General features: G+C 43.7%; 1 protein-coding gene across 4 annotated transcripts in view; it reads left to right on the forward strand.

Moving 5' to 3' along the window:
- The window catches only part of KDM2B (lysine demethylase 2B), a 117,083-nt gene that overhangs the window by 16,218 nt on the left and 78,088 nt on the right, over positions 1–22,777 (forward strand). For all 4 annotated transcript variants that reach the window (XM_039380323.1, XM_027739770.2, XM_027739774.2 and 1 more), the window contains 3 exons: positions 468–514; positions 16,461–16,639; positions 19,382–19,488. In XM_039380323.1, coding sequence (XP_039236257.1) covers positions 468–514; positions 16,461–16,639; positions 19,382–19,488 — 333 coding nt within the window. The remainder of the gene's footprint in view (positions 1–467; positions 515–16,460; positions 16,640–19,381; positions 19,489–22,777) is intronic.

Here is a 22,777-nt window from a genome sequence, read left to right on the forward strand (position 1 = left end):
TTCCAAGCAATGAATCCAACCTGTGATGGTGTGACTTTGAACAGATTGTTTTACTGCTCTGTCCCTCAGTTTGGCAAGTGTGATAATGTTCATCTTAGGGAATACACAGGAGGCACCACCAGTTGCAAACCCCCAGGAGTTGCTTAGAACAAGCTACAAAGGTCTAGGATTTTATTGAAATCACCCCCAACCCCTTCCCTCCCACTCCAGTGCTGATAAGAAGTGCTCGAAAAGACACCTTTTCTTCCATTGTGAATAGAGGAACTGTTGTACACTTGCCAAGGCAAAGATGTCATGTGTGTCTTTAGAATTTGCACTGTCCACACTTCAGAGAGGCCTTGCTTGATTCCACCTCCTGCACTAGGGACAAAGAGCACTATACATTTATTTCTCTTTTATTATGGTAACCAAAGTGTACCCATACTTATCTTGACAGTATTTAACGTTGCTTTCTTTGCTAATTACAGAATGCCTGACCCGGATTTCACTGTCAGAGATGTGAAGCTATTAGTGGGTAAGTTATTTTGAATGCACTGGATTAGCTCTATACAGAACAGAATTGCTTTGAAATACTTGTCCAGTTGTGTTTGTAGACATTTGTGGTAACTCTCAGAATCTGGGAGAAGGCAATGGAGAGGCAATTTGTAAATTAAAAAGGCTGGGAGAACCCTAATTAGTAGTTGTGCTGACCGGACTCCGATCTCATGCTGGATAATTGGCCATTTGGAAGGGAGAGAATGCTTTTGCCCTTAACAGGTGTTCTACACACACTTTTGTGATCCTGGAAAGCAGCAGCTCTATTGATCGAGTTCCTATTTTTTTTTTAATCTGTTGTAGAGCATCTGTTTGTGAAAGGTGTGATTGGAGCTGTATCACCTCTTGCCTGTGCTCTCCCCACAGTATTTATCAGTGTCAGGCCAGGTCAGTGCTTTGAGGGAAGGTTGTGAAGAGAGGCTGAGCACAAACCCTTGCAAACTGCCTGGCTTTTGATAAGACACAAACCAGAGAAGTGGTGACTGTCATCATCAAATGTTTCCTAGCAATCTTTGCAAAGTAAATGTTTTTTAACTCTAAGAAAAGCTACATTTTGAGTAGGAGATTATACTGTGTGTTTATTTGAAATCTGCTTTTATTGCAGATGGGTGTGTTATTTATTGTTATCTGAAATTGTTACTGAATAGTGATCCTGCTCTCCATGGAACAAGCTGGGTGTTGGTTGTGTTGGCTGCAGTCCTTCATGAAGACTTTCAACTGCATTCCTGCTAGTTAGAATTTACTGGGTTTATTTACCTGTATTGTGGCAGGAATTAATCTTTTAAGTTAGCTCAAATGCTGCATTCTGAAAGGCCACTTTTTAAAGAAATTATTCCTTGAGTTTAATGATCAATAGGAAAAGATGTAGCTAAGAAAAACAAAGGAGAGGAACTCGTGCCTCATTTCTGCTCACTTGAGGTTATCAGTGAGAGAAGGGGTTATCTCTGATAACCTTCCTTCACAAACAGAACTCAGCAATGTTGTTTAATTTATGACCATTTATAAATTCAGGAAAAAAGCCCCAAATCTCTGACAGAAAATGTTAGGGAAGTGGTGTGGGAAGTGATATTTGGTAACATTTCTCTTGGTCAATCTGAGTATTTGAAGTCCTAAATGTTATGGATTTCCTAAATACCTGCCTGTGACATTTGTAGGTACAGAATCTCTCTCTTTGCTGCAGAGGAGCCTCGTGCAGAAACCTTGTAGTCACCTGGACCTGTTTGCAGTTTGCTGTGAATTTGTTCCATGGCTGATAAACTCCATTTCTGTCTCTGAAGCTGAAGCTGAGGGTCTGACGTTGAGATGTTTTGGAACAGCGTAGTGTTGCATAACAACATTGTTTTTCCTGTATAACAGTCAAAGTGTGGGAGTTGCATTTCCTCAAGATTGATGTCCTTTGAAGTATTAGGGGGTGGAGATTCCTGTGTACATGGTGAGCAAAGCGGGAGGATATTTATAAATAAAATCACCTTTATGAAACAATGGAGCAGAAATAACATTTGTAATTAACCTGGAGATTAAGTTTAATGTAAAAGTGTGCAGTTCCTCACAGCTGGACCTGCAATCCCTGGATGTGCTCTTGGCCAGATACCACATCATGGGTCTTTTTTTATCATGTTTGGGCAAACTCCCTTTGGAGTCATTGTACTGAGCCCATAACGTGGTCCAGAACATTGTCACCTGCTCTTTTTGTAATACAGTTGATGACTTTTGGCACCATAGGTGGAAAATTTGATTCAAAAGATCTAAAATATTTGGGAAATGGGCTGTAAGTTCTACTGAAAAATCACAGGTTTTGTGGCAAATCGTTTTTGTGGCTGTGGAATTTGTGCTGGATGGAACAGCCCCACTGACACTGAGAGCACATGGGGGCAGTTCCTGTCTCCAGGCCAGGTTTCTAAATTATCTACTAATGACCTCAGGAAACACCAGTGAGCAATTTTTCTATTGCATATCATTGCTGATAATTTTTTTCTAGTTTTAGGTTAACACATATGTTACACTCACAGTCTAACGCTCAAATAAAGCAGATGACAGGTCTTGATTTATTAATATCTCCTCTCACTGGAGATGTTAATATGTCATCGTCCCTGCATTTTTTTAGCAGACCTCTCTGATATCCTGAACATCCAGGTTTGTGTTTCTGACAGGTGGTATTTTCAAAACTTATTCAATCCTTTGATGAACCTTGGAGGGGAAGGATGTTTGGGAATGTGAAATGGAATGATCATAACTCCGCATCTGATTGTGTGTGGGAGTCGACAGAGAGAGAACATGGCTTGAAAAATGCTGTGTTCTCTGTAAACTTGTTGGGTTTTTAAGTGCTCATCATTGTAGTGTGCTGGTGCTATTTAAGCCTATCGTTTTTTCTCTTTTCTCCTCTGAATCAGGGGAAACACATTAGTTACAGAACACTTTAAAGAGATGATGCTGGGTTTTTCCAAAGCACATAAATTCCATGGGAAGTTACTGAGCCTTTGGTCTCTGAAATCTTACTTTCTATTTCTAACTTGACTGTTGTACCATCTCCAGAGTGGAGTGCCTGTAAGTCACAGGGAAGTAACAACAAGCTTTTAAATCTCCCTTTGAAAACTCAGCTCTGTGGCAATAATAAGGAGCAAAAAAAAGAGATGAGTTTTTTGATCACTGTTTGTGTTTACTTGAGCTTTGGTGTCTCTTTAGTGTTTTGTCAGACTACCAACGAAACGTTGCCATTGCTTTATGGAATTTTTTTGTTTTCCTTGTTTAAAAAAATGCAGCTACCAGCTGTAATTTAGTGGGTGATGTTCATGACCTCCTGTTTCTGATTGCACCTTAGTGTGCCCAACTGTGCACCCATGTGTGTATCAAACACTCTATCCTACAGCAGCTTTAGACCCATCCCTTTAAACTGCACAGTTGGGATAATGGTTATAACCAGACTCCACCTCCACACGAACGATATCCTGGATGCTCTTTAAAACCTGAGACGATGGATTAATTTCAGCAGCTGGATATTGTCTGAGCTCTGAAATGGCTGTGAGCCAAGAATACAAATGGAGAAGTGGAGAGGAATTCCTGGCCTGCTTAGGAACTTGAGACAACTCTTGAAAGAAGCAAAACTCTGTTGTAATTTAATAACTCTTAAGCTTTCTCATTTCCTTGTGTAAGGTAGATTTGACTGCCAGCTCTGAAGGGCAGAATGTCACTGTCATCTCTTCATAAGTTGATTTAAAATTTGATTGAGGGTCGTTGGCCCTCTTAAAGTGTCCTTAAACATCTGCCACATCTGCAGTAAAAGTTTGGTAAGTGTTATTTCTGCAGGGGTGTCCTACCTGTGTGAATGTTTTGTGCCCACTGCTCTGCAGAACAAGTGAAGTAACTTGCCCAGGGCTGAGCAAGGAGAAAAGTGACTGCCTTGCTCAGCAGGCTGCTGCCAGCCAGGGCTCCCATGGGCCCTGTGCATCATCTCCAGCCTCTGCCACTCCTGAATTCAAGGACCAAATGCAATCATTTGCTTCAGTCTTTGATGTCAGGAAGCCAAAGCTTCCATTTTGTCATTTGTTTGATTTTTGTCTTTATATTATCCTTCATGGACATCACACAATCTGAAGACATAGCAGTAGTACTTCATTGAGTAGTTTTGGGAGCTGTGAACCAAGTAAAGGAGAAAGAGAGGGAACACACATGGATGTGTGCCTTAGTCTGGCAGTCTGAGCTCCTTTTTCTTTCTTTGATTACTTTTTTATTGGATTTTTTTTTAGTAGTTTGCTTGGGTTGGCACTGATTGAATTTAGAAGCACATCTGCTTTTTGTGGCGTCTGCAGTGCCTGTGACTGGCCTGCACTGCCTTTGTCTCCCTGGGTTGTCACAGTCTGCCCAGTGCAGTCCCTGCACAAGCACAGTGTCTCTCTCTAAACAGTAATGGCCAGTTTGGATGTATTTGCTTTTATTTTTAATTTTTAGCTGACCTCTCTTCAATTTGCTTGCAAGGGGCTGCCAGTCTATGGCTATTGACCAATTTTTGCACTCACACCCAAATAAACAAATCAAAGTGGTGCTGCTGGTGTGTGATGTGCATCACCTCCTCCCTCTCTGGGCTGGTGTAGCTTTGTGTGCCAGGGTAGGTATTTATTGTACATCCCCACAGTGGAGCTTCCAACCCCAGCGAGTGGCAAAAGGGGAGATTTCAAACATGCTGAGGATTGTAAGAAAGAAAAGAGACTTTGGGTTATTGTGATCCCTGGGCTGAAGAGGTTAAAGTTGTGACCACGGCGGTCACTTCTGTAGGATCAGCAGCATTGTCCTATGGAATTCACCGTGCCCAGCCAGGCATTGTAGCAGTGGGAACAGTGCAAGTACAGGACTTAGACTATTCATGGGGTGGTCTAACAACTGACATCAACTCACTGACTGATTTTATTTAACCAACTCACTAAGGGTTTATTTATAGAATTCAAAAAATAAGTGTAGGAGCAGTGAGGAATGTATCATCTGTCATGGAATTTGCCATTATAATCTGATGCTGCAGACTGGACTGGGTCATGATGCTTACTTGGGTAGGAAATGATTGGTTCCCTTCATTTAGTTGCTGTGTTCACAAACTGTGTTGAAAGGCTTTGGTGTTTCTTGTACAAAGAATCCAAGTAAAGTTGAAAGCAACAAAGCTTTCATTTGCTAAAATGTGTGCATTGAGGTATGGAAATAAAAAGCAAACACGACCAAGCTCCAGTAACTCTTGCAGAGAGCAATCTTTGTCTGGCCCAAGAAGATGATGCATGAGATGGGACCCAATAGATCATTTCAATATTTGATTTCTGTGATTCTGTCAAATCTTTAAAGACCTGGCAGCAGGCTTTGATCTCCAAGACAAAGGGTGAAAGGAAAACCCAGGCTCTACATATCCTGTTGCTTTCTTCGGTGGGAGTAGCTGAGGAGATACCTGATTATTGCTGGAATTTGCCTTCTTGTTAGAAACACCAAAAGAACACGAGCTGAGCCAGAAATTTCAGTTGCAAATTGAGTGTTTAAAGAAATACGTGTGAAGGTCTGTGCCTCAACCATGAGTTTATAATCATGGTGTCAGTGGAGAAAGATAATAGAATAAATTACATCATTAAATCCCAGACATTTTCAAGGGAAAAGTCCTATGAATAGTGGGGGTTGGCCCTGCAAGTGCAGGTCAGCCTTCCCTCGTGCTGCTGACAAGTTCTGGAGGAGATGCTGTGTGTGCTCTTGCACATCTGCTCATGCTTTATTCACTAAGTGAATAAGTGATTAAGGACTTCATCATAGTGCACTGAAGTGAACAACTGAACTTCCTTTAACAGCAGCGGATGAAATCAGAGCTGCAGAGGAGTATTTCCTTGTCTGTTCAGGTTTTTTCACAGGAGAGAGCCCTTAGGAAGCTTTCTGAAGTTTGGTATCACAACATTTTACTCAGTCCAGGAGCAGCAGCAATTCCACAGTGTAACGGTGCACAGTAAACAGTGTGACCTTCTTTTCCCATATGGAAATCAGGCTGAAAGGAGAAATGACCTGCCCAGGTGCTACAGACAGAATCTGGGGAGTCTCAGTTTCTAGTTTTCCTGGAAAGTGTAAATGAGGTAGTGAATGTGGTGACCTGTGGCCTCTTCTGTGCAGGGGCTGCAGTGGGGAGGAACAAGTTCCCTGCCTGGTTAACGTAAGGCTGATGTAAATAATTTAAATTCACTTGGGACAGAAAGGATTACTGCTCATCAAGGGTACCTAACAGCCATTAAGCTGTGTGGGGCTCTGCATCTTTCATCCAGCCATTTTTGTTCTGTTAAATACATACACTGCTGTAGTGCCCAGGAATTCCAGCTAAAATGAGACTAAATGTGCCATGTACTCCACAGAAATGCAAGAACCACCCTAAACCATGCTTCTGGAAGGAGGTGATATTGAAAGGGGGATGGAAAGAGATGCAAACGTAGGTAATGATTAGTCTGGGTTTATAAAATGTGGTTTATATATCTGTTAAAAGCTGTACACACATTTATAGATGAATAAATATATACGGATGTATAAATTTCATTCAGTACTGAATCAAGAATCATAAGTGGTGTCTCCAAGGAAGAGAAAATCGTGGTGGTGGTGACTGCAGGTCAGATAGTTAAAGGCAGGAGGGAGGGCAGAGACCGTGTAAAACACTCCTTTTACATTAGCATACATTTCTTCTGGTGTGCCAGCACAATGGTCCCCGAGCTGGCTGTGCAAATGTTCAGCTTTTTGTTAGTAGCTACTCAAAACCTCTGAAAGCAAAGCAGAGAAGTGTCCCTGAGTAGCTGCTTTCTAGCGATTTTTTTGGTTCGTTCCTCCTGCGTGTTTGCTGCCCCTCTCAAATTGATCTGTTCTGAAAATTGTATCATGGTTGAATTCACATCCAACTACAAAGCAAGTCGAGAGGCTCGTAGTGTGGTCTGTGGGCAAGTAGGGGAAATTTTGTCTTAATCAATGTACAGTTCTCCATCCTGTGAAAGAAAATTAGCCATGTAGATACAAAAGAAGGACAAAGCAGCCACACACTGCAGCTCAGAATACTTTCCATCATTTCTGCTGAATAGGGACCCAGTGTTGCTTTTTCTATAGAGCAACGCTCCATTTGTTTCAAGGAAGTTGTGAAATTGGAGAAGGAGAGGAGTTAGGAGGGAGGCTCATTAGAGAGGCTCTGTTGTAAGGAGCACTTCCCAAAATTAAAGTGGCTGCTCAAAGGAAGTGCAAAAGTCTGCCCCCAGACTTGCACATAAGTCTTGATTAAGATGTATGGTCCTCCCCCGGTGTGGGGATTTGTCCTGGGAATGGCAGTGCCACGTTGGGAAGAGCAGAAGAGCTGAGTCAGGAGTCAGTAAGCTGCTGTGTCTCCAGGAGTCTTGTGTGGAGGGATAAGGAGGAATCAGGGAGGGCTGTGCTCTGTTCCTAGTGCCCAAATAATGCATTTTACAAGACACAGTGGACCAGGCTCTTCTAGGGGAGAGGAGTCATCACTGATCTCTTGGGAGGGGAGGCACTTGGATGAAATGTTTCCATTCCTTGTAAGACTTCTGCTCTTATTTCTCATGGGGGTTTTGTGGCCCATGGTGTGACCCGTGCCTGGCCTGCTTTTTGGGTTCTGCTTTTGCTCCCTGGGTTCTGCTTTTTTCCTTTTCGTGTAAATGGGACGGTTGGAATATTAACCAAAACTGAGTTAATGAAACATCCCCATTGTTCTCGTGGCTGGGAAGGCCAATGTCTGTGTGGTTTCATAAGAAACAACTTGTGAACATGTTCTTCAGCCTGTGAGGATTCAGACTGAGGGTACCTCAGTCTCTGGACCCTGCAGGTCACCCCCTAAATTCATCAAGGGACTCAGATCCACAGGAGATACATCTCTCCAATAGCTGAAAGGAGCAGGGCATCCAGGAGCACTTGGAAAGCAGGAGATAAGGGTGACTCCTTGCAGGAGGAGGCTGAACTTGGATGTTCCTCACAAGGACTGTAAAATAATTGCATGCCACTGCTATTCCCATTGATCTGAGGATACAAGTCCCAAACCTGTGCTTTAAGGGAGCTGAGTTTGTACCTGCCTACAGACTTTTTCAAAGGGACAAATGGAGAGTCAGAAAGCAGCGTATGTCAGGACCCAGTGATTTGTCTCAGATGTTAGACAGCAACATGTGTCTGAGATCCAGTCCATAAAAATAGATTGTTCCTCCATCATATTGTTTTGTGACTAAAACTTGTTTTAAAAACTCCCACTATTTTTTAAAAACACTTTGTTTTTAAAATCAAGTTCCAAATGTCCTCACAGTCAATGCTGTTGGGACTGTCAACGTGCTTCATGCTCTGAATTGGGAAATCTGCTAAGCCAGACCTCAACTAAAATCAGCAAACAAATATTACCACTGAAAACGATAAATTTCCCAGTGCCCGTAAGGTCAGATGGAGTCAAACCAATGGTCTGTCAGCAGAGGAGTTCATATGTTACTGTTGCTGTGGGCTGGCCAGACTTCTAACTGCTGCATTTATTTTCAAATTTGAGTACTACAAAGAGGAAGCATCTGAAAAATAAAATAAAATATGCTGATTTATTGAAGTGATTGCAATTCTGTCCAGCAGGTTCCTCTTTCCCAAGTACAGCACTGAAGATTTATTGACTCATCCTTTTGTCTTTGTCCTTTCTTCCTTTCTTTTCCCTTGAGCGACCTCTCCTGTTTTCCTGTATCCCTCTCTCTTTGATGAGGCTGCTCTACTGTACAGAACTCATTTTACTCCCCAATCCCATAGTAGCTTGTCAGGCAGTACAGATAAATCCTTCCAGACTTGAGCAAATGCTATTAGGATACTCGTGCCGACCACAAACCAATAATGATAGAGAGGTGAACACCCTTTGCTTTAAGCAGGACCAGTAGGACTTGACAGGTGGGTTTTTGTTTGGTTATCATGGGATCTGTCCCTTCTTCGTGGGACACCAGCAGTCCTGTCTGTCAGTCAGACAATGTAATGTCATTTCTGACCTGCTCCACGTTTGCTCAGGGCTCGGAAGAATTACAAAGCTGCACTGTGTTCTCTCCTGGGCAGAATTAAAATTAGTAACTAGACTTCAGGGTTTCTGAATGGATTTTTTTAAGTGAAGGTTCCATTAGTGATTTTCCTCCAGTCTGAGGGCTCTGCCTAATTCGTTGAAAACTGAAGCTGTTTGTAGCAGCTCTGGAGGAACCCTCTGGGACATTGGCATCCACCGGTGTTAAGGTGGAGCAGTGCCCGTTAAAGTGGAAATCTCTTGTCTAATTAAGTGGTGTATTGCAGACTTTCAGAAGATGTTGCTTCATTTAACACTCACCGAGTTTGTGCCTCTTAATAGCTGATTGTGTAAGAAGATAAGCTCCAGTCTGTGATAGCAGAAGGGAGCTGGGGCTGTGGTTGGTGTCACCGTGGGATTTCCCACAGCGCTGGTGCTGCTGCACATCCTTCCCCTGAAGTTTGTGGAACTGTGCTGGGAAGAGGCAGGGAGCTGACCCTGCTTAAAAAAATTATTTAAGCCTCATCAGTTTCTTGAGTATTGGTGAACAGTTTGTATCATGAAACCAGGACCTGGGGCAGACAGAGGTTAAAACTTACCCAGTGTTCCCGAGAGACTGGAAATAGAAACTTGTCCCTCTAATTCCAGTTCTGGGCTCTGGTGCCAGACCATCTTTTTGTCATCTAAACTGGCATTTGGTTTTTGCTGTTGCTGCCTATTACGTGCCCAGGGATAGTGTCTCTATTCCCTGTGCTGCCCATTGCATCCAACAACTTGCTTTTTTTGCCATACCAATGAAGCAAGTCTAAACTGGTGTCCTGCTCCTTCTCTTCCTTCTCTCTCCACTTCTGGCATTGCTCTCCCATCCCCTGCCTTTGTGCTGGCAATGAGGTGGTTCAGAAAGTTGAACTGGCAGAAAACTCATCCTCCCTCACAGAGAGGGGGAGTAATATATATATATATATATATTTATTATTTTTATATTTCTTTAATGTTTAGCTCTCAGCCCTAACCAATGCTGGGCTGAACCATGATGGATGTAACATTCCATCTCTGTCATGAGTTTCCACTGGGGCTCTGTGCATCAGAAGTGCCTGGTGAGTGAGCCTTGAGCCATGATTAGGGCTTCTATGCAATAAAGGTATTTGATGCTCCCTCTTAATGCTTTTTTTTTGCTCTTAGAAGTAAAAATGAAATATTATAACACTTGCTTGCCTATGTTTAGCACGTCCGCTGACTTGCCATTTTGGAAGTAGAACCAGTTCTATTTTTAGAGCTCAGCTTCCTGTTTGAGCTCTCTTTAAGTTTGTCCTTTGCCTAACACAGTCAAACTCTTTAAAAAGGTCTTAGTTAAACTGGGACAGTTTTGCTAAAAACAGTCATGTTCATGTCCGGATATAAACAGCAATAAACCCGCTTTGAATGAACGTTACAATAAAAATACAACCTCAAAAGAATGTGTTTCCATGATGTCAGAACATGAAAGTGAGATTGAGCTGACGTGTTATGTGGTCACGAGCATCTCAAAACCTCTGTCTACAGGTGGATTTAAAGATGAATTGTCCATGGGGGAAATTAAGCAGAACAGATATTTTAGAATAACTGTTCTTCTGCAATCACCATCCTCTGCTTTAGCTCACCCAAACTAGAAATGAGCTGTCTTATTCTGGAGGAATAGCACCCAAAATCCTAAATATTTTATGGTAGTTGTTATGTTTTAGTGTCATAATTTACCTTAGTCCAAAATGACCTTCAAGTGTAGTGCTTTATCCTAAAAATATATATTAATATCAGCATGTTTTTGGAGGTCTGGTATAATCACAACTGCATATTTTTTCCCAGGTCCTCATTAAACCGTGGGTATGAGATGTGTGGGGGTGTTGCCAACCCTTTGACACCTTTAAATGCCAGTGTAGACCAGAGAGGACCTGCAGGACTGCTGGTGTCATGCACATGTTTAGTGCCAACCTGAATGGTAGTTGAAGGTCTTTTTCAATTCCCTAATTGCCAAATATCAGGGAAATCAAGGCCATAGGGTTCCTCCTTATATGCTGATGATGAGGCTTTAGAGGGGAGAAAAGCAGCCTGAGGGAAGAGGCAGTGGTTCCCTCCCAGTTCCGGCTGTTCCACCCCTGCTAGGGTTGTGCTGGTCCTTCTCCTGGTCCAGCTTTAAGTGTGCCCAACTCCTCAGTGAGCTGGTGCTACCAGCAGAAAACTAGAAAACCAGAAAAAATGAAAATATTACCATGATATCTCAATAATTTGCCTGCCCCAAAGTCAGAGGAGTGCAAGGGCCAAAGCCAGAGAAGGTCAGAGCTGCACAGCCAGAACGAGGGGCTGAGACCTTCGAGGACCTGGGAACTTTGGAATCATCTCAGGCATCTCCCAAAACCTCTCCTGGATGGAAGGAGTGCTCCATCCCTGGGAGCTGGGCTGGGCCACAGTCTGGGCTCTGTCACCCTTGCCAGGTGCCCCAGGCACAGCCAAGCTCTTCTTCCCACCATTTGATGTTGCTGGTGGAGCAGAAACAGGCAAGAATGGCTTGAATGTACAGTGTCAATGAGGCCATAAAAAACTAAACTGGCCTTTCCTTGTGGGGTATGGTGCTGCCAGAGGCACTTCCCTAAAAATAAAAGGAGAATGGATTGCACTGATCCAATCAATACTCCTTTGTACTTGTGTTTGGGAAAACTAAGAACTCAGCTATTGCCAGATTAACAGGTCACTTAACAAAATCATTTAACTCCTGTAGGATTTTTAGTATGCAAAGATGGTCTTGATAGTGTAGAATACAAAGATACCAAAAATGTTTTAATCATTTTAACATTTAAACATTTTAAACATTTAAACATTTATTTCATTTTTATTAATGGCTCCTAACATGGGTTATTGTAATTTGGCAGCTTTATACCAAATGATAAAGCTGCAGAGGGGAAGGAGGGGAAGATACCGGTAGTTTTCCATCTCCATAAGAAGGAGATTCTGTGACCCCACTGAGAAGGCTCCTGCTGGAAAGACCTGGCCGAGGGGGAAAGGAGGAAAGGCTCAGAGCACTCCAAAGCAGGGGTGGATTCCTCGGGGATCCTTGTTTCCTGGTGGACCAGGCTGTGCTGGGTGAGGTGTGGGGAGAGCGATGTCCGAGCTGGGTTCGTTTCCCTTTGTTCTTCTGTGCCCTCTGGTGGCACTGGGAGCGATGGGATCGGGATGTGTCTCTTAAGTTGTTCTTACCCTGGCTCTGAAATGCAGGGAATGTCGGGAATAGCTCCATTTGAGCAAGGACTTTCTGCTTGGATTCACATCCCTCCCTGTTAGCAGGGAATATCATAATAGTCTCCTGTGGGTAGCAGGAGAATGCATGCTTTCCGTCTCTGGGAGCTCCAGGGGGATTAACTGGGATGCAAGTCAAAGCCTTAGTCTTTAGGTACAATTAACCCAGTAGTGAAGCAAGCAGATTTCCTGAGGCTCTGCCAAAAATCCTGCTTTATAAACCAAGGATTTTTTTTCCTAGTAAGAAGCATAAAGATTAGAAAGGAGCAGTCCCTTGGCATTTGGGATTGGTTTCTGGTTGGTGATGCTATATTGTACCTTGAGCACAGATCTCAGTTCAGTCACAAAGGGTTAAAATAATTCCCCAAGGTAGCTTTATCCTCTTAATGGACAGGCTTGGTAATCATTCTTACAGAAAGGACATTTCCTCTTTCCTCTGCCGTGGGGGAGTTGCACCTTTTCCTGCCAGTGCTGTGCTGGAGAAGAGACCACAGCCTAAAAAACACTGGTGTCATTTGCAGCTCTGATTCACACCTTCTGTGCATTCCTCATATTCCACATATTCCACTGCGTGGTTCATGTTTGCTTTGCTTCCACTGCTCCTAATATCCATGCTAAATCCACGTCAGGGAAAAGATGGGCTAGTCTGGCAGCTTGGATAATCTGAAGCTGTTTGAGGTCAGGGCAGGGGAAGGCAGTGCTTCACCTTGTTAGAAACGGGAAATGGCAGCTGTTGTACCCCCGAGGAGATGATGAATGTCCCAGCATTTCCCATTCACTGTTCCCTCTCTGGCAAATTGTTACAATATTCGATAGGTGAAGGAAAATGGGGGTGCAAACTCTGCAGGGGAGATCAACGAAAGCTTTGCTGAATGACTTGGGAGCTGGAGCCCATCACTCCTGGAGTTTCTGGGGTGGGATGGGGAACTGTGATTTGTGAAAGTGTTTGCTGATGCCTGTGTAACCTGCATTCATGAAGCAGAATTCTGTCTCTGATGAGGGGACAAGGTTTGCCTCAATGTTGTTCTTGAAGTATTTTTACCAAGAAGCCGAGAACAGAAAGGAGCAAATCTCTGTACCAAACCAACTTGTCCAGGATGGGCAGTGGAAGGCTGGAACTCTGCACAAGTTGTTTTTCCCCCAGGTGTTCATTTCTATGTAAAAAAATAATGATATTGCAGCATATAGGAATGTTGTACAAACCAATCTATTAGGATCTTCACAGCATCTTGGTCACTAGGCCTCCACATAAAGGGAACAGATATTATATATGCTATTCCCTCCCTTAATTTTAATGTGGACTTTACTGATACATGAGCTGGAGTAACTTGGTATGTTTTTAAGGTTTTAAGTGAAGCACAGCTCTTCTGTAGCTCTTCCTGGTGGCTTTTACTTTCCATCTTACATCTCTGCAGCTGATTCTTCCCTCTCCTCCTTGCTGTTGTCTGTTCCCCTTGTCAAAGATGGCTCTAGCTTGTTTCTTAGTTACTGTCTTTGTGATCTTTTGGGAATCTTGTGCTCCATGAGCAAGCAGCAGTAGAGGAAGATGTTTCTTTAGGCTGTAAAATCCCTTCCAGTGAACCCCAGCATCACCACTTTGCCTCTGAGTCACATCCTCTGCCAGAGAGGAAGCCTTGCCTCTTAATCCCATACTATAGAATTATATTGGAGCTCACACTGAGTTACTTTGGAAAAACATCCAGGGAAGGCCAAGGGTGAGGTGATGCATGGCGCACTGAAGCTTCCCATGTCAGCAGTAGGAGGTGCTCTTTGCCAGCTAGGGATACATGTGCCTGTTATCCATGTGCAGCTGAAGTCAGGAATATAATTGGTACCAGGGCAAGAGGCTGCCAGGGTCACAGAGATCCTGCTGGGACCTGGAGGGCTGCACCAGGCCTGAGGGGGGTCTCTTCTTATAGGGCAGGCTGAGAGGATACCTAGGAACTGGTTAACAGAAATGGTAAAATGTGTGTTAGAGCTGTTCAGAAATCCAGCCTGACCTCAGATCTCTCAGCCTGCCATCGCTTTTTGGAGCCTCTGTGTGCTTCTTTCCCTTGCTTTGGGTGATATTTTCTAACCTTGTCCCAGGAATAGGGGATAGAAGAAAGAGCTGAATCTTTTCAGGCCAAAGAGATAAAGCTGGCAGGAAGTCAGAACCACTGCAGTGGGCAGTGAACACCAGGCTCTGAACCTGTAATTATACATCTCAAATTTTGTGAGCAATACTCCAGGAATCGTTATGTATGGGCTTGTTTGACAGTACTGTGGCTTAAGAGAAAAACATCCCCTCAAATTACTCTTTAATTTGGAAGTCAAGAGACTATCAATTCAAATCTTAAGCTCTTGTGCCTGTAATTGATAATCGTGCACATTTAACAAACCTGCTGTTGAACTGGGCCTCATACTCTTAATTCATCAGGTAACTGCTGATTTTTCCTTTGGAAAGGATAATTGAGAGGCTGTACAAGGTCGCTTCCTGCAAAGCTGAGATCAAACCTAGGCTATAATATGGCAGATCCCAGGCTCTGCCACACAGCCCTTCAAATTCAGTTTTTCAGTATCTGTGTCCTTAACCCCTCCGGGCTGGAGCCATTTCTTTGATCCCCAGCTCTGGAAGCAGAGATCAGGATGGCTTTTATTCGGGGGCTGCTTAACAGGACTTCACCCCAGTTGCTCACCTGTGGAGTTGAAAAAAGACCATTCCCCTGCAGAGTAAAGTTAACCCTTAAAGAAACAAAAAACCAAAGCAAATCAACCAACCAACCAAACAAAAAACCACCCAACCCAAAACTAGATTTTACATATGTTGTTTCAAACATGCAAATGCCAAATGTAAGGATTCTTGTGCTTTTTGACACATAACTAAACTCTCCCCATCCTGCCTCAAGGTGGCAACACTCTGTACAGTCCCGAGCCCAGCCTAAGGATGGGATCCTGTTCTCTGGCCTTGGAGTGAGGAGTTTGATGGGCCAGAGGGACTATTGCAGATTTACTCTATACATTTTTATTTTTGATTTCAGAGCTTTATGCTCTTGAGTTCCTTCGCAGAATCATTATCACATCTGTCACTGTCACTGCTAGCAGGGGCTAAGGATGTTTTTAGAGGAGCAAGGCAATCCAGGCTATCACTCTTGCTGAAATACTGCTCCCAAGCCCGCGATAGGCCAGGTGCTGTAATTATTAATAATTCCCTCTGATGGTGCATATCAGCCTCCATTTTGTTTTAATGCAATTTATTTCGAGTTATTTCTTCGGCGCTGAAAATGGTTTTGGAGTGATTTTTTGGAAACATTGCAAATTTGTTTGCTGGAATCCTTCTCTCCTGGAAATGAGACATGTCTCTCATGGGCTCCCGTCCACTCACACGCAAATGAACTGCTAATTAGGATGATGAAATCGCTGGGAGAGGTGAAACCTTCCAGTTGGCCGAAGAGAAGACTGTGGATTAATCTGTGTAAAACTGAAGGCTCGACTAAAACTGCTGTTCAACATTCTGGTGCTAATGAGACTTGTATGTCTGCCACTTGAGGAGCTGAAAGTATGTCCTGTAGTTTCTGTTGAGACATCCAAAGTGGGGGCTCACTCCTCTGTGGCATTTAGCGCTTTCATCTCCACTGGTGGTGACTGGAATTGGGAATATTCAGCAATCTGTATAAGGTGTTCAGCAATTTACAGTATCCAGTGATGCAAGGCAGTTTGCTCTTTATAGATAATTTTGGTACATGAGTAAAAGCATCTTGAGAGACATATGGATATTTAGAAAATTGCAGTATGATTTGGAGAGCTATTTGTCTTGCCTGCCCCCTGCTACCACATTATATCACTTCTTCATAATTTTTAATGTACTTCTGCTCATGTCAATTCATGTAAAGGAGGAAACTGCTCTCTCCATCTCTGTGAAGCAAAGAGACACCAGGTGACCTGTTCAGTGTCACATTGGGTGAAAAGTCCAGTTCCAAGTTAGTTCCTTGCTCAGTGTGCTTGCTCAGGACCCGTGGAGGGGCTGATACTGGTCTCTCATGCTCTAATACCAGTTTCCCTGCAGTTATTGAAAATTTATACATATCTATAAAATAATACGCATATATATGTGTGTATATATGTATATATATAAAAATAAAGCCCAGACAGATGTTTTGAGACTCCTCTGTGTTTGCAGGCAGCCGCAGGATCGTGGATGTGATGGATGTGAACACGCAGAGAGGGGTTGAGATGAGCATGTCTCAGTTTGTGAGATACTACGAAACCCCAGAGGCCCAGCGGGAAAAGCTCTACAACGTCATCAGCCTGGAGTTCAGTCACACGAAGCTGGAGAACATTGTCAAGCGCCCCAACGTGGTAAGGGATGCTCTGTGGTGGGGTTTGTTTTCAGCATCTTCCCAGAAATAAGCCATGGAGTGGTTTATTTCATCCCCAGGCTGATGTGAAGTGCCTGGAACTCCTGTCCCTTTAGCGTCAGGAGCTCATTTTCAGCCAAGTAGAAAGCTGGGCTCCTTGACAGTGGAACTTAATTTACTGGAATTAGGTACCTGATGAGCTGTTAATCATGCAATTTGCACAGATACACACTTCCTCTCAAGGTATTTAGGGGAAATTCCATCCAGAATTAAGTACCTATCTATTGTTTTTCCTCCTCTAAGGAAGCTTAAACTGTCAGGAAGGTTGAATTCATTATGTATGAACCCTCTTATTAACTAAGAAACGTTCAGGGGGCTCTAAAGGGAAAAAGTTGAAAACACAAGTATAAAATGTAGAAATCCAGACATAATGAAATCAGCATAATCACTGCTATGTCAGAACTGGCAGTAAAATAAGGGCGTAGATTTGCCCATATTTTTTAAAGGTAGAAGACTCCTGTGATTTTATTCCCAATAGAGTCACTGGCAGTGAAACTGGGCCCTTATTGGTAAAGATGATTTAATTTATCACTGAAATGTAGCCATGTGTAGGTGAGGGGTAGAGCATCAACTCATTAACACACAGGGATGGAAGAAATGGCATTGGGGGTTTCCAGGTGTCTATCAGGACACTCAGCAGAGAGTCTGGGCATCAGTCCTGGCTGATCAGGGAACAGAGGGACCCCTCAAAGCAGAACACTGCTGGGTGTTCTATGACGTTTTATTTTCAGACACTTTTCTCCTGATTTTTAAATCCTTTTCTAGTTACAGCAGCTGCTTTTTGCTGGGGACATCTCTTGCCTATGCAGGCAATATAAACACCACACTTCTGCCTGAACAGATCAAAAATAGATGGCAGCTCTAACTGCTGATTTGTCAAAGTAATTCTTAACTTTTGTGTTCTGTTACACATAGATCACAGATCAAATATTAAACACATATTTAGAAGTTTATTCAGATTTTTGCTGTCCTTCAGAGACTTAGTGGGCAATTTGAAAACGCTCTGGGGAGTTTCTGGTGTTCAGCTGATCCTGGTTTTCCCAAACTCATCGTGCTCAGTGAGCTTTTGAAACAGTGCAAATTTCCTGGGTGCTTAGAAATGAAAAATGCAGTTAGGTACCTGTTATCACATGTAAATGCACATTTCCTAGCTGTTTAATATGGCCCAAGTGCACAATCATTTGTAAAACCAGGAATTTTTAGATCTCACTGAAAAACAGATTTGCATTTCCATGGGAGTAGAAGAGAGAGTGTTGGGGAAGTCCAGCACATAAAGTCAGCTCCTAGTTGAATGCTATATTTGTCTAAGTGGTTCTCTTGAGTTCTGCAGAGCTCTTTGAGCTCACTTAAGGCAGAAATACTTGATTCAGGTTCCCTGTTGTGTAAACTCTGGGTTGCAATATCCAGATGTGGGAATTATTTCAGAATCAGGGCAGTAACCATCAGTTTTGTTTTGACATACAATTGTGATATTCATGGAATGGGGCCTGTTTCTCCTGCATAATCTTATGCCTCTTCTCAAAGTACCTTGTGTTACCAACAGTACCTGGTGCAGATGGTGAGAAAGGGCTCAGCCCCAGTGTGCAGGAATGACACGTGTTAATTGCCCTATTTGTGAAAATCCTCAGGGAACTGGAACAGTTGAGTTGACTCACACAAATAACATTTTTGGGTAGGCCTTCAAAGAGAATTAGCAGTCAGGAGGCCAAATGGGGTGCTAACCATGGCTGAATTGGATCTCTCTGGTCTTGCTGCACACAGTCGGGGGACAGCTCTGTCACCAAGGCCTAGGACAGGTGTTGAGTCCTCCCTGACCCCCCACTGGAGGTTCAGTCCCACACGAGGTGTTCCTGAGCCACGCTGTGGCTGAGCACAGCACTGCAGCCTGCCAGGGGCTTCCCAAGGCGCCTGGTGCTTTCCCCTGTTTTGAAACCTGGCACATGTGACCCACTTGCATAACCAGAAGGGAGTGTTACAGATATGTAGCACAGGCTCCATCACAAACAGAGCAAGGAATGAGTCACAGGCTTGTCCTTGATGTGGCTGTGATGGACACATCGCTGTCTGTGCTCCCACCCAGCTGGGCTTCCATGTCCCTGAGCTACCTTTGCTTTCCAGCTCTTCCTCGTCTTGCAGGATGTTTCCAATTGCTTGGCTTCACTGTTTTCTCCTGCCCACACTCTTTAAAAGTTTGGCTTTTGAACAAAAACTTTGGTCAATTTTATACCCCAGCAGAACAATGAAGGAGTTCACAGCAGGAGATCATGTAATTACTCAAACCAGAATTTGGCCAGAACAATGGTGTTAATGTTCCTTGAAATGTAAGGTATTGGGATACTATAATCTCTTTTATATTTGCATTTTAATGTTTATAAATGGAATTTCTAGGCTGTTGGCTACAAAAATGCATTTGAATACAGACAGAATAGGAGAGAAGGTGCTCACAGGTGCCCGTGGGACAGAATTTGCACCCAGGTAAATTGACTGCAAAACTCTCCTTCCTCTGGGTTGCAAAGGGCTGAGTTGTGGTGAGGAAGCAAGCTGGGTGCACAGGAATTTTGCTTAACAGCAAGGCTCTCTCTGTCTGTGAGCATCTGCTGCTGTCACGGGAGGAGTTTTAGCCAGCAGGAGTATGTCCTACTACATGTTCAGTAACTAACAGTTGATTCTGGTGGGCTTTCAGGTGGACTTAGTCGACTGGGTGGATAATATGTGGCCACAGCATTTGAAGGAGAGACAGACGGATGCTACCAATGCTATTTCAGAGATGAAATACCCCAAAGTGAAAAAGTAAGTCTGTTTAAGTCTTCAAAAATCTCTGCTCTTGACTGCCTTGATTAATTCCTTTTACAGTTTGCTGAGTACAGTCCTTAACCAAATCCCTTTGAAAAGTGCATTTTTATTGTTCAGTTTTGAGCAACTCGGTTTTGAAAATGGCAGACTGACCTTAAACAGTAAATTCTCTGAAAGTGCTGCCCAAAGAAATCACTTCACAGGATGCAGAGATGTCACACAGAGTAGTCAGAGTCCTCCTGTAGGCTGGGCTCAGATCCTTCCCAGGTCCTAAGCCACTAGTGGCTAAGAAGTTATTAGCTGAGAGATGTTTTATGAAATGAACTTGAAGACTGTTTTCAGTTAGGTCTGTGACTCCCCAGAAACTCTGCCACTGCCCTTTATGACAGTTTACTTTTCTGTTGATTTTTTCAACAGCAAGATCAAATATTGGACTGACTGCACAGGCTGTGTCTCATTTCAGAGGACCTGCTCAGGGCACGTTTGAGACTAAAAATGAGCAGTTTGTCCTGATTCTGCCTAGCTCAGCTCTAGCTTTCGGGCAAGCATAAGCTCACCTCACTCTTTCTTCTGTTTGAATGTCTTTCTTGAAACTTGATGTTTGGAAAAAGGAACTATTTGGGGGCCTCAAAATGTGCACTGTAAGTTTCATAGGAGTTAGTGCAGCTGAGATAGGGGTTCCTGTTAATGATGTAATGACCTGTATGGCTGATGAACACCAGGTAATCCTGGAAGCCCTTCACTGCTGTTTCTGATTTAGAGGCATTTTTTATTGGCCAGACAAATGCTGGCAGCATCCCAGGCTCTGCTGTTGAACCAACCTCTGGTGTTCTGAAAATTGCTCAGGACTCTTTCCAAACTGTAAAATACACTGGTACTAACAGATACAAAGGACTGTGCAGTCAGCAAGTGATACACAGCATTTACTCTTGTTCTCTGAAAATAAACATTCTGGAAGGTAAAGGTCTCCATAACAGAAGAGCCTCTGTGACAGGCATCATGGCAAGCCTGGTCCTACTGTATGGTCCAATGCCTGGTCCAATGCTCAGCCCCATTGATTTAATGGGAAGCTAAAGATACTCCATTATTTTGAAAGGATCAAACTGCTCGTTAGGGTAACTGGATATGGATTGGAGTGCCCCATTTCACATATGCATTTGGAAATGTCCTAAGTGACTTGCCTGAGGTCACACAGTAAGCCAGTGGCAGAGCAGCACTTGCTTCCCAAGTGGTTAGTCAGTTAAATAACTTTATTTATAATCTGCTAGAGCTAAGAAACTGAATCATGATTCGGGGCTTCAGGACTCATGGATTCTACAAGGTAAGAAGTAAAGAAAACAATCCCTTTCCTAGAGCAGGCACACTCTGCATGCTGAAAAACACGTAGCAAGTAAACAAAGCAAGGCAGAAATGGTTTAAAGGATAAGGTAGCAACATGACTAACAGAATTTAGCAGAAAAAGCAGAGTATGTGCTTGCAGTTCACTGCTTGCATCATGAAATGCCAGATGGTAGGTTTCAAAGAGATTTTAGAGATGTAGCAATTCAACAGATTTTGATGTGGAGTTTTTCCCGTGTGTGGAGGGTGGCCTGGGAGAGAAGAAGGAGATGCCTGATGAAGAAGCAGACACGGAGCCATTGAGGCTGCTGTCACTGGCAAAGGGAAGGTGGAGGTTGACAGCTTGATAAACTGGTAGATGTGATAGGTACAGGGAAGCTAAACAGTGAAGGATTGTGAGCACTTGAAATGTGACAATAGAGTTTGATGTGGGAAAAGGAGTTACCAGGCGTGAGTGTTAAAGGCGAGGGTGATGCAGCTGGAGTGATGAGGATGTTGCTAGTGAGCATCATCTCACAAAGACTAGAGAAGGATGATTTACAGCACTGTTGGCACAAACCCCTCGTCAGTCTGAAGAAGCCACAAAGATAAAACCAGTAACAAACAGTGATAGTCTGGGAGCACAACAGAAGCTGTACCACATCAGGACAAAGATCTGTGCTTCTCAGTAACCTGTCTGCTGTTGGGTGCTGGCATTGATGCCCTGGGAGGAGTGTAAGAACACTGTGAGCATAAAATGATGCTACCCCTAAAAATTATCTTCTGAGTTTCCACTGTCTGCAGTTCAGGCAGGGGCTGTCCTGAGGTAGAAGTGGTTTCTGTGTGCTTGGTGGCTCTCAAGAGATTTCTTTTGCATGAACTTGTCCAGTTTAAAGGTGAACTCCTCGATATCAGCTTTCTCCATCTTTGGCAATTCAGACTGGCCCTTTCCTGTAGAGATACTAGTCCCAGCTATTGCTGTGAGTACCCAGAGGATATAAGCCCTTATTAAGGAGATCACGTTCAGTTGCGGAGCTGCCACTTGTTCCATGCTGCCCATTCATTCTTTTATGTGAATTGTCAATATCCTTATGCTTTATTAATGACTGCTGTTGCTCGGGAATGGGATGGTTCCATTTCATTCTTGCTCTCAGCATTCCCACAATCCTGCGAGTTTGCAGCGTGCCATCCCCACCATTAACGTGTTCCCTACAAACACAAAGCACTCCAGCGAGAGCGCTGCGGTTTCGCAGACACAGATGGCACTACCAGACACAAATGTCTGTCTTGGCTCCTGCACGTCGAGTTCCGTGCTGGGAGTGAAGTTAGAGAACGCTCCATCTGCCGCGCTGCCTCGGTTACCAGGAGCCCCGTGTGCGCTGGAGACCGCCCTGCCTTCCACTTGGACCCGCACCATTAACTTTTATAAAAACCCCTCTGGGTAGTGAGGTTATTTTTCTGTCTGTAGGTAAGTGACTGCTTACCTCACAGGAGCCTGAACTGAGTGGAAAAACGGTTTATGTCAAAAAAACTTTCCAAGTACTATCTCAGCAGTAAGGCAACGTGAGAAATGAAGAGGATGGCTTGCTGAGGTGGAAGTGTGGCATACTTCAAACTGGTATAAGCTGGCATTGCCCCTGCAGTGACAGTCCTGTGCCCACACTGTCCCATCCTCGTTGCTAAAACACGTTGTGCAGCTGCAGAGCAAAGTGGACTGGGGACTGTTCTGGCTGAAAACTGACTCAGAAATACACAAAAACTGGTTAGTTTTCAGGCCACCCAAACCACCACATGGCTGCATAAATGTTTATGCCAACAGAAGGGCAGTGCAGAAGTGTGAAAAAAAACATAGTAGTGGGATCACTCCACCAGGTGACACCGGGTGAGCAGAGCGAGCAGCTCACTGCTGCCAAGGAAACCTGTTCCTTCCTCCCCTCTCTCACATTCTGGGGTGCAAGTTGCTGAGAAG

This window comes from Pipra filicauda, unplaced genomic scaffold (genome assembly GCF_003945595.2).
Source record: "Pipra filicauda isolate LSUMZ 115617 unplaced genomic scaffold, ASM394559v2 scaffold192_size1418226_pilon, whole genome shotgun sequence".
Lineage (NCBI taxonomy): Eukaryota > Metazoa > Chordata > Aves > Passeriformes > Pipridae > Pipra > Pipra filicauda.